The sequence below is a fragment of the Pimephales promelas genome, chromosome 1, assembly GCF_988280905.1.
Source record: "Pimephales promelas chromosome 1, fPimPro1.hap1.1, whole genome shotgun sequence".
In the NCBI taxonomy this organism is placed as follows: Eukaryota; Metazoa; Chordata; class Actinopteri; order Cypriniformes; family Leuciscidae; genus Pimephales; species Pimephales promelas.
This window is the reverse complement of record NC_142769.1, coordinates 19,029,214-19,041,425: the sequence shown is the minus strand read 5'-3', so window position 1 is coordinate 19,041,425 and position 12,212 is coordinate 19,029,214. Positions and strand designations below refer to the sequence as shown.

Below are 12,212 nucleotides of genomic sequence, written 5' to 3'. Positions count from 1 at the left end.
GCTTTTATGTGCCATTAAAGCTGCATTTATTTGATCATAAATACAGTAAAAACACTAATATGTAAGCAATAAGGTACGAGAGGCTGTGCTGTATTCTCCGCTTTGCGTCATTAGTTATTCACAAAACAGCACTTGCCTTGAATACCTTATTGCTTTTATAAAATAGTTACCACATAATACAAATATTAAAGTAAACAAATATGTATTTGTGCAACTTTCATAAAGCAAAATCACTAAAAGCCTTCCTTCCACTTAAAAAAAATAGTCCCTGACCGGGAACAGCAACAATGTTCCAATGTGTAATCTGCATGAAAGCTCAAATAAAAACAACATAGGAACTGCAGTGATAAATAGGATTATCATGAATGAAGTACAGCTATTGACCAATCAGAATCAAGGATTGGAACCAACCGTTTTATAATGTGAAATAATGCAATGTAGGCTGTTATTTATTTCAGTAACGGCAACGCTGATTTTTCAGCATCATCACTCTTCAATGTCACATGATCCTTCAGAAATCTGATAAAATTATTTGGTGCTTAAGAAACATTTCTTATTATCTTATTAGTATAGTAAAAGTCTTTCCTCTCACTTCTGATCAATGGGCTCTATGCACGGCGGTATTTCCGGTGAAAGATTAAGGATGCTCGATAACTTCCGCCGATCGTAGAGTTCAATGCAATACCGAGAATTTATATTGAATTTTATATATTATATCCATGGTTATAATAAAGAAACCTTAGTCACAAAAACAGATAAAAACAGACACCCCTCGTTGTGTTTATGCTTCTTTTTAAAATTATATTAAATAAACATAACTATATAAAATTACATCTAAACGTATGTACGTTTCGTTTCAAAGACGGGAGGACAGTAAATTTTGAAGACTCTGCCATAATCTCGTTTTCCTCGGTTCTCCTCCACTTAAATCTCCACAACCGGAAATGGACGAGCATCCTTGCGTCAAATGCGAAACTTATGCGTGCATATAGCCCATTTAATGCATTTTTCAGGATAATAGTATTTATTTATTTTAATTTCAACAACTATCATAGAATACTAAAGATAAATAAAAACTAAATTGCATTAGATGTACAAGATTGGCAACTTTGAATTGAGTATTGAAATTATTAAAAAAGGGGAAAACAACCTTATTTCTTACACATATGCACATTACATGTGTCACTTGCAAGTTAATTAGTACAAATAGCATAATTGTATACGAATAGAAAAGTAAAGCAAGAGGCTTTAAAGTTGAAATAATTAGAAAAAAAGGCTCTACTCTACGATTTATATGTAGAAGGTTGAGATTTTACAGTATATAATCAATTGGATTCTTTGAGACTTAAAGCTGTAGATATTTTCTTTTAGCAATTATATTTTTGCACTAAAGTGCAGCATTGTCATCTTCCCAGTCCACTTGTACCTCTACCCCACTTGTAACAATATCTCTCACAGCAGTAGGGGTCTGTGAGACCACAGAGGAGTATGAGGCTGACGGGCCAGATGAACTGAGTTTCCAGGCTGGTGAACGCATCATCATCCTGGGCCTGCTGGTGGCCTGTTTTGAATGGTTTATGGGAAAATCTGAGAAAACTGGGGATATTGGACTTGTCAAAACCAACCTGGTCAAAGCAACCGGTTCATTTTGTGAGTAAGTGTGCTTGTGTGATTTTATGAATATTTAGTTGTTTTCTGTCTGACTTCGAAGTGTGGTAACACTTTATTTTGTAACTACAAATGTCAACTAACTCTCATTAAAGCTGCATTATAGACGCTTTCAGCAGTGACAACATAAACAAACGGTACTGCGCATGTGCATTAATCTGGCCCAAACTTAACTTCCGGCAGACTTGCGGAGACAATCCATAACCCATAACAAGTAAATAACCTAGTAGCTGGTATTTCTTGCCAGTCAAAGAAAATAAATGTTAACGTTACCTGGCCAAACTGAAATGTGACATTACCAGACCCGTTGAACAAAAATTGGAGACAACAGTTTTTCTACCGACGTGTCTGATTTACCGCAGTGTTAAAAAAAAACTGTGGCGAGCGCGACGGCGGGGTTTGATAAGGTTAACATAGCTCTCCTTGTTAGCTAGGCTTCTTACATGCTTGCTAACCTTTTTTTAAGGTGGGTCTCCACATTGACAGCATGTTGGATGGATCTGTGAAGCGCTGTTTATGATACTAACCATTCAATACACAGACTGGTCCGCTGTCAATGTGTTTGCGAGAGAGAGAGAGTGAGAGCGTGCGAGTATACGCTGCACGCAACTCTGCAGTCAATTACTTTTCCCATCGTAAATTGTTAAAAACACGGAAATCAATATGTGGCGGTCAGCGCTGATAATGTGGTGGGCTGCCACTACTAAATGTATGGGAAACACTGTACCGGTTATCACTCAGATAAACATAGGCTATTTTAATACCGCCGTCTCCCTCATAGGAAACCTTGACATTTTTATTTTTAAAAATTGCGTTTGCTCCCTAGGTCAGGTAGGTTGCACCCCACAGCTCAACAACTTGCTCATCACCTTAACTTTCACTGCATTTGTAGTCAATGCCATATTATCCAGTAAACACTAATAAACAAACAGAACGGTGGGCCAGCTCGTCACCATGGCAACGCGTCTGATGAAAGCGTCTATATATGCTAACATCTTTGATGCTGTTACTTTACAACTATGTCAACTTATTCTACTAACCTGAACCCTAACAGTCTCCTGATACTCTAATGAGAGTTAGCTGACATGAAGTTGCAGTTACTTATAGTAGAATGTCTAAAACGTAACAGTTTAACTCGTGATAACTTCCATCATAGATCATCTGACATATTCTTGAAAGACGAGGACAAACAAATTATTACCTTGGATCAGGACAAAATTAAAGAGGAGACTATTTCTTTATTGAAGAAAATATGCCAGAGTGACGTCGGCACAAACTACAAACTTGGTAAGGCTCACAGGTTTTTGAATCTTAACATTTATAAATGATACTACAGTATCTGCTCTCGTATAAGCATTTGTCAAGGAAAAAATAGGATGGCATTCATAAGAGACCACAGAGGTAGAATTACAGCCACAAAGCAACTATGACAACACAAAACACGTCAAATGAAGCCTTCTAAATATCCTGGTCGTAAGCTTTTCTTTTGTGTGGTGTAAACAGAACCTAAACCACCTCTATTGTTCCACCTTTGGGAAACTGAACTAAAGATTAGGGAACTAATTTATTACTACAAGAACTAGTGACCTACACAATAAAATGCCAAAACAAGCAACCAACACTATCAGTATTCATTGTGAATGAAAATTAGTAGTCTTGACATGGTGGATGTATTAAAAAGCTCAAAAATCAGTACAGCTGCTCGTCCAGGGAAGAATTCGTGGTGCCCTGAGACCAGAAATCACATTTCTGGAAATGCAGTTGTTCTCCCTAATATAAAGAGAGATAAGGAGTTCATGATTCCATTGTTTGGCTTTAACCAATCTGATCAAAATGATGGTCTATTACCAACTACATTAACTAGAAGTCTAAATGCTATGGTATAAAACAGTGGTTCCCAACCCTGGTCCTGGAGTAACCCCAACACTGCACATTTTTAACTATCTCTTATCTCTTATCCACTGGCATATGATTCAAGCTGCTCACTGGAGGTTGCATGTGTCGGCCAAATATGTAATTGAAGCTGCCTCATTTCAGAAAAGAAACCATTACATACAAAGTCAGAAAACTATTTATGCTTCACGAGGAACAACGGTCCTACGACAAATGCGACCTCCGGAGGACGCAGCCTTCAAAATGAGACACAGCCTCGGTAACATTGTTAGCCCTACATCAGGGCTTCTCATCTCTGGGCCTCGAGTTCCACTTTCCTGCAGAGTTTTGCTCCAACCCTCCAAACACACCTGAAAAAGCTAATCAAGAGACTTGTCCGAAATCAATCTATACCCTTAAATAGGGCACTATTTGAAGGGATAGCCATTTGTAGTGATGTTCAAAACCATAGTGGACGTTATCAATCCCACAATGCACCACAATAACGAGTGTACAACCAATGTTTGCTTAACAGCTAGAAAATATATAATGCACTGTGACAGTCACTTGACAGAAGATGCCAGAATCCATCCATCCATTTTCCAAACCGTAATAATATACAGGTATAAATTCCTTTTTAATTGGTTATTAAATTGTTTATTTAAGGTTTACACATGCTAGTCTCCATGACAGATCTTACTACTACTGCAAAAGTAGCTATGTGACGGTATAAAATTTTCATGTTGCGATAATTGCTGAAGCTTTTATCATAATATATGGTCACAATATTGAAATAAGTGTTGTTATACTTTAACAAGGTTTAATAACTTTTTTAATAGAACAAAAAGAACTCTGAACATTTAAATACACTAAAGCAATACACAATAAAATATCAAGCAAACAAATGTTTCGAACAGATTATAGTCACTAACTAACATTAACAATGGCTAAATGAATCTTTTACAGAAGTTATTCTTTGTTAACCTTAATTGATAAAAAATAAAAACATTGTTAGTTCAGACGTTACAGTAACTCATGTCCGTTAAAAAAAAGTTACTTTGATTTTAATAATGTGTTATTAAATGTTTAAATGTAGATTAATAAATACTTTAGAAGTTGTTGTTTTTTTTCATTGTCCATTTATGTTAACTAATTAATTAACTGATGTTAACAAATGGAGCCTTATTGTAAAGTGTTACCGAAGAATAATTAAGGAATCAGAACATTTTCTATCAATATCTAGGGCATCTTGTAGTTTGAAAATAAATAGCCTATTAAGTCAAAGTATTTGGTGCTGCGATGAACACCATTGCAAATACAAAAATCGGAATGGCTGTTTGAAACATTGCTTCTCATCCATGTTGGGCTTTTTTTGCACACATGCCTCTTAGATGGAGCATACAGCAGTGTGGTGCATTTTACCCAGGTGATGGGAAAAGTACATTTACATTATTCATTTAGCTGATGCTTTTATCCAAAGCGACTGGTCGCACGCCTCTGGAGCAACTAAGGGTTAAGTGTCTTGTATTGGTGTCTCACAGTGGATTCTAACCCGGGTCTCTCACACCAAAGACATGTTCCTTATCCACTGCGCCATTCACTGTATTTTGAAGTGCCCACAATAACATTAGTGTACATGTTCATTATCGTGATGCGTGTCTATGCAAAAGCGGCAGCCCTTCCGAATTTGCCGAATTTTCATTTACTCCCTCAAGTGAACTATATTAGAGGACTAATGTAAGGAATAGTGAATGAGGGTATACAGGATTACTAGAAACAGGCATGTTTACATATAGTTATAGGCAGGTGACTGATCAAGGTTGGAGCTAAACTCTCCAGGAAAGTGGATCACGAGGGCCAGATAGTGATTTGAGAACCCCTGCTTTACACTGACCTGTCCTTAGGAAGCGATTTGGACACATCCCTGACAAAAGATGGCGCTGCGGTTGCATGCTTGTCCACTTCTGTAAGACGCAGACATCAGATGTTAATGTTTATACACCATACAAACAAATCTTTGCACATTTTGTACCATCAAAGTGTTTGGATCGTTTTGGTTTGTTATTGCTGTGATGTCATGTGAGAGACAGGTTATCGTGCCAGCCTGCCGAAAAACACGTCAATAGAGATGTTGTTGCAAGAGCGAGGTTGTTTTCTTAAGTTTGTTTTATTAAAGATTAAGAGTGTGTGTGAATGTGAAAAAAAGTAAAAAAATTAATAAATAAATACTGCAATATTCCATTAAAAACTAAGTAATGTAAATTTGGATTTCATGGTGACTTTAACTCAGAGTCTTACCTTCATCCCAGTCTTCATCACATACGGGTGCAGTCCAGGTGCTCACTGGGATTTGAAACTTGCTATCAGTCTTCTCACTGGCGACTTTTAAAATTGCAAAGGAGACTGAGATCAGTTCAGTGTACAACTGAATGTCAGATTCATTTGTGCATGGTGTGTGTCTGCAGTATCAAATATCATGAAAATAAAAAAGATCTTACCGTAGGACTCCCTAACAGAGCATCGGTCCACACAGGTTAGGATGTGATCGGACAGCTCATCTTTTCTCATCAAGTGGCGCGCATTGAATGGACATGTCCATAATTCACTGATCAACTCAGGGTGATTCTACAAATGATATTAAGATCACAGACATCTAACAGCACTAGTTTCAACATCACGATGAAACAGAGGTAGTGACAGATCTTTTCTTCTATATTGTGATGTGCATTTGACTAAAACAGTCAGATTTTTGAAAAAGAATAAAAATAGGACAGAAACGTGTTTTTTTTCCCATCAATTATTGATTAGGTAGAGACAGATCTGAATGCAAGCTTGCAGTCGTTTGTAAAAAGGGGCAGGGTTTAACCAGACTAGATCCAAAAACATTAGTATAGGTCAATTCAATTATTCAGAAGATCAATAATTTAATTTATAAAATAGGGTTTAAATAAAATAAAATTTAAACTATCGGTCATTGATTTAACATCGAACATTGATTTAACAACTAGATTTGCATTATCAGTGCTTGCATTGCAACCACATACTTTTTAATATACACTTAAAGTTCAGGGCCCGTATTCATAAAGAATCTTAATGCAAAGAGTAGCTCCTAGTGACAAAATTCGAAGAAAATTCTTAAAAATGTGGGCGTTTACTCTTAAAATTAATTCAGAAAGCATCTTAACCCTTAAAAGAGGTCTTAAAGTGGGGATGAACTGAGAAATAAAATTTTCCTTGAGCTTTTGACATCTAAGAGGTCACCATATTATAAGAATATCCTGTAAGTTTCAGAACTAAAAACATCCTTGTTAGTCCAATAAAAGCTTTTATTGACACCAGGCTCAGAGTTTTTCAAAGTGGGGAACTATGACGTCAAAGAGGATAAAACACCACCCCGCAGAAGAAGATGGACGCCAACTTCAACACGGCCAGTTTACCCCTGCCCAATTTGCGCAATACACGCATAGATAAATAACATAGATGCCTACCTTGTGATGACAAACCGGATCAAGAGTGAAATTCATTATAATATGCAAAACTGTTATCCACTTTTTTTACTTGTTTTGTAATTTTTTTTTTGTTTACTTCCAAGTCTTCAATGTGAGACACCCATAAAAACCGAGCGTTTTTGAGCTGGGCTCAAAACTAGAGTACAAAATAGCCTATTACCTATTCATATTTATGTTTTTTTTAAATGTAAAAACCAAGCGAACATCATAAGTTGACCTCAGAAAACAATATAAAAAATTTTAAAAGTCCAGTTCATGACTTCTTTAAGGTCCAAATTGTTAGGAGTACATAATAGGACTTTTAAGAGTTTCCTTAGCAGAGGAGAAAATGGCAGAAAGACGAAGAGGGAGAAGAAATGTGTTGCAGACAATGGATGACAGTGAGTTAATAAGACCCTATAGATTGACACCCGGCCCGAATGTTCCTTTAAGGATGGCCTTGTGTTCATCCACTAACTGGGCTAACAGTAAACACTGTTCCTCTGTCTAGTCAGGCTTTCTCATCCTTCTTGGTTTTGATTCCATGTTTGTTACATTAAAACCAACATTCAAACCACCACTTACATAGACATGCAAGCTATCAGTGTAATTGAAAAGAGCGGAACAATTTTCATCATTCTAAGCCAATCCAATATCTTATAGGAAATTAACAGCATGGTAAATATTTAAAAAAAGAAAAAAGAATTTAAATGTGTGTGTGTGTGTGTGTGTGTGTGTGTGTGTGTGTGTGTGTGTGTGGGGGAGACAGAGAGAGTGTGTGTGTGTGTGTGGGGGGGGGGGGGGGAGAGTGTGTGCGTGTGTGTGTGTGTGTGGGAGAGAGAGAGAACTGTCAAATAGGTAAAATGTCATTTCAAAGTGAAGGCTTAGAATAGACCCTTTACTTAAAATCACACTTTCTTTAACAACCAACCAATCAGTCATCAAAAAATTGTGTATCGCAACGGGGTCAGCCCTGCCTTCTCAATAGCCGCGTTTCCACTGCCGGGCCAGGGCCGGGCCGTGCTAGTGCGTGCCAGGGCCAGTCGCGTTTCCACTGTCACTTCCGGGGCTTGATCGGGGCTTCCTCAGGGCCAACGGCCAGGATTTCTGGCCCGTCGAATACCTTGGGCCAGAGGGGGCCAGCTCGGGCTAGAGGCGTGCTCAAGGTAAAAGGCGGAGTTTATCGGTGTTATGGAACGTTATGATCTGAAGCAAGATGCACATAGGGGTGTCCATGTTTAACCGATTAACCGTTTAAAATTGCATAACATTTTAATTTGAACTGTAGGCCTATGCCAAATGCTGCGCATTGTTAGGCTATAGCTACATATCGACGAATTTTCAGATATTTGTTTGATTTTTTTGCCCCTTAAACATTTAAAATATTTGACAAATTAATATGAAAAAAATATATATTTTACTGGTTTTCTGAGGCCAAATTAGAACCTGGAAATGATATTTTCCCCGCAGTGCTGAATGAGAAGAGCCGTAACCACCGCCTATAAGGGGATTTATGGGTGATTTATAGGCTATAATAAATGTGTCTGATAATAAAATAATATAAAATAACGAGGCATTAATTGTTTATTAATAAAATATTGTTTTCTAAATGATTTTCGGCTAAAAACATATCTCCATCTCCGGATGCACATTTAGAGAGAAATTAAGTTACATAAACATAGAAGATATTGGCTTTCGATTCGAATTTGTTCGTTTTAAATTGGACATTTAAAGCTTTAATCTACAAACCCCTGTAGACTAAAGCTTTAAATGTCCAATTTAAAACGAACAAATTCGAATGCGGTGGCTGTTTCAGGTCTCGCGCTTCAGTTCACGGAGATCATGAAGCGCGTCTTGATTAATTGTTAAAGCACAACGTTTTCTTGTTATAAATAAATTTATTTGCGAATAATGTATTATTATTTTCTGTATGACCAGAAATTAAAGAGTATTTTAAGTTGTTTCCACTAAAAGAAATGCAATGAAACTGTTCACATGGGCGTCTCGCAGCCATCAGTGCGTGCTCCACACACACTGTATGCGCTGATATTTGTCAAAAATATTGTGTTTATTTGTGCTCTGTTCCTTTTTTGGATAAAGGCGTCTTCTACATATGCAGCCTAATAAAATGTTACAATAATGATGATGATGATGGTTATTATTATTATTATTATTTGCAGACACGGAGTTTTTGTGAAATGGACGTTTTGCTTATTTTCAATTGGCAATTTCAGTTTGAAGGGTGATGGAAATGGGGCTTTAACTGCTCCGTACTTGCTGCGTTTTATTTCTAGAAATTAATTTCGTTTCAAATGGGGTCCAATCAGTTATTAAAGGTGTTAAAAATTTACTCTGTATCTCGAGGTTGCGGCGCGCACACTATGCACCGAGTATTAACCGATGGGCCTCGGTTAACGATTAATGAATAACTTGAAAACGTGCCCGCAGCCCTACTTGTTATATCGCGCAAAAAATCGCTGCTTGAAATGGAGAATCGCCTGTACTGGTCTCGGGACACTATTGCAGCCACTACGGCAGTTGAGTTAATATACATGCTATCTTCCTAATTTAAAAAATAAATTAATTCATAATACCCGCTGAAATGGGTTGGGTTTTATGACGTTTGATCCTGAAAGGCGTGTTAGGGGTGGGGTCTGGGGCAGCGCTGTGGGGCTACTGGCCCGGCAGTGGAAACGCAAGCCCGGTGCTTGAGGCCCGAGGCCACTAGCTCGGCCCGGCTCGCTGTTAGCTCTGGCCCAGCCCTAGCCCGGCAGTGGAAACGCGGCTAATAAGATGATAGTTTTTGTCTTTTCCTTACTCAGAATACGGGCCCAGAACTTTTTGGTTCCAATCCATCGTCTATCTAATAATGTGTCATTGAGTGCTAAAGATTTTCTCATTAATTTGCATACAAGTAGACAATTCATATGTTGTGGGCCTACATCTGGACTATTAGCATTTTTTAGCACTTTATTATGTTTAAAAAAAAAAAACTTTAAATTTAAAGTCATGTATGTTTGCTACTGTAGTTGAGTTAGCACCCAGATAGCTCAAGTCTATTTGATGTGATTTTTACATCTGGAAGATGTATTTTGCTCATCTGCAATACGTCTATAGGACGTTTCCTCTCAGATGTCAAATAGACGTTTAGAAGATGTCTTTAAGATGTAATGATTTAGAATGTATGTTAAACTGACATCTTAAACGTCTATTTGACATCTGACAGGAGACGTCCTATAGACGACGCATTGCAGATGAGCAAACACTCTTAAAAATACGTCTTCCAGATGTAAAAATCACATCAAATAGGCTTGTGCTATCTGGGCAGTGTTATTCAAGAACTAAACAATAACAGGTAGGTTAAGCCTCATTGACATCACACTAACTTTTTAATAATCTTAATTAAATTAACTTTTAAACTTAAATTTCTTATGCATGTTAAAATTTAAACTATACATAATGGATTATGGCCTAAAGAAAGCTTATTGCTTTACATGTGGAGATGCAAATAATAATTGTGCGATCGGTTTCTGCACAGCACACACACCTTCCTGCATTTGATGAGGTGGTAGGGGAACCGACAGGCCCGGATCAGATGATGTGGGTCATAGGGGCACAACAGCAGTTTGTCAGGGTTACAGAAATCTATTTAACAGGTAAAAAAGAAGGCGAATGTAAACAGTGCCATTGTGTGTTCGTGCGCATGTTATGTCGTGTCTGTTTTACCTTGAGGTTCTTCCCATCGTGGAGCTACAATCCTCCCAGACTCACTGCCTGCCTTCTTATGTGCCTTCGACATCTCTGCCACACTGTCCAGCTGTTTTCACTGCTAAAACACAACGTCATTATCAATAGAAGCAGGCGCATACACGATGTCGCGTACGACAGGGATCATTGAAACATTTGTGCCCGTAGTGGGAATATAATACTTTCGATTTTTATTTTAAACTTGTTGGTGGTTCACATTCACATACAAGTTAGACACATAATCCATACAGCCAGGTTCACGACAGATTTGAACTTACAAAGAACAAAGATGTGTCGTTTTCTTCAGCCGTTCAATCAGTTCTAGAAACGAAGCACCTGAAGTGTTTAACATTAATTCAGCCACTTGAGGCGCTAAAGAGTAACGAAATAAAGTAGCTTACCGTGACAGGAAATGTGAATTGGCTTTTAAATATAGCTTACTGTAGATATTTTTGGTGTAAAACGCCTATGACAGTGAAATTTATATAGCCACACATGTGCATTAGTAAATTCGAAGTCCTGGACAAGTCATGTCAAGCACTACTGTTCAAAAGTTTGGTATTAAGGTGGTGAAAGGTACCAAGATTTATCTAATATTGTGAAATATTTTTTATCATATATATATATATATATATATATATATATATATATATATATATATATAATCACAGTGTAAAATGGTTGTGCTGTTTAATGAAGTGTGGAAATTGACCTTGCAGGATTGCTATAAAAGTTTAACATTATCTCTTCATTCATAGTGATTCCAAACTTTTGTCATGCAAATCTGATGAAAATGCCTGAATGTCATGTTTTAACATGATCCAACAAAGTTTAAAGGTTTCATTTTCAATAGTTCAAGTCAGAAGTAGATCATGCATTTGTAATGATCACACAGAGCATTGAGAGCAACATAAGGTCAAAGAAAGAACATGACAAATAGAAATATCAGTTTAGGGTGCAAAATGTTTATTTGGACACTGATATGGCTGTGGAGTTATTTCCCAGAGATTATTGCAAGATATGACACAGTTGTAAAGCTTTATAAGTTTAGCAATAAATAAACTGAATGGTAATGGTTCATGTATTTAGGAATATTCTAAATCTTTGGTTTTAGGTAAAAGTGGAACCTTAAACCTTATTTTTTGATATATTTTTTTGTAAATGAATATTTTGTTTGTAATTTTATTTAGATAAAAAAAAGATTTTTTTTTTTTTAAATCTACAAGTTTGCAACTCACTTTCTCTCTGTGACTTCAAATTTACCACACATGTCTGACTACAAGTTTCACTGTCACAGGCATTCAGTAGTTTTGCACCAAAAATATCTCTAGGTAAATACCATTCAAATGTCCATTTCTCTATTAATCTGTCCCCTTTAACAAATGTTTGTTTTACATACCACAGATTTGGCGAAAGAAATTCCAGGACCAGTTCAAA

The 12,212-nt window shown here is 37.0% G+C and overlaps 2 protein-coding genes across 3 annotated transcripts in view; one reads left to right on the top strand and one right to left on the bottom strand.

Annotated features, from left to right (window-relative positions):
- Positions 1 to 12,212, top strand: part of sh3tc1 (SH3 domain and tetratricopeptide repeats 1) — a 28,822-nt gene that overhangs the window by 3,989 nt on the left and 12,621 nt on the right. The window contains exons 8-10 of one of the 2 annotated variants that reach the window (XM_039669296.2): positions 1,462 to 1,654; positions 2,825 to 2,955; positions 12,180 to 12,212. In XM_039669296.2, coding sequence (XP_039525230.2) covers positions 1,462 to 1,654; positions 2,825 to 2,955; positions 12,180 to 12,212 — 357 coding nt within the window. Of the gene's footprint in view, positions 1 to 1,458; positions 1,655 to 2,824; positions 2,956 to 12,179 lie in introns of both variants that reach the window. The other variant, XM_039669295.2, reaches the window with a different exon arrangement.
- LOC120477633 (gametocyte-specific factor 1) lies at positions 3,049 to 11,099 on the bottom strand. Its single transcript, XM_089128589.1, has 7 exons — positions 11,054 to 11,099; positions 10,755 to 10,857; positions 10,576 to 10,673; positions 6,039 to 6,165; positions 5,839 to 5,922; positions 5,435 to 5,504; positions 3,049 to 3,438 (listed from the first exon to the last, which is right to left on the bottom strand). Exons 2-7 carry the CDS (start codon positions 10,825 to 10,827, stop codon positions 3,351 to 3,353), a joined length of 540 nt encoding a protein of 179 aa, XP_088984715.1. The 5' UTR covers positions 10,828 to 10,857; positions 11,054 to 11,099; the 3' UTR covers positions 3,049 to 3,350.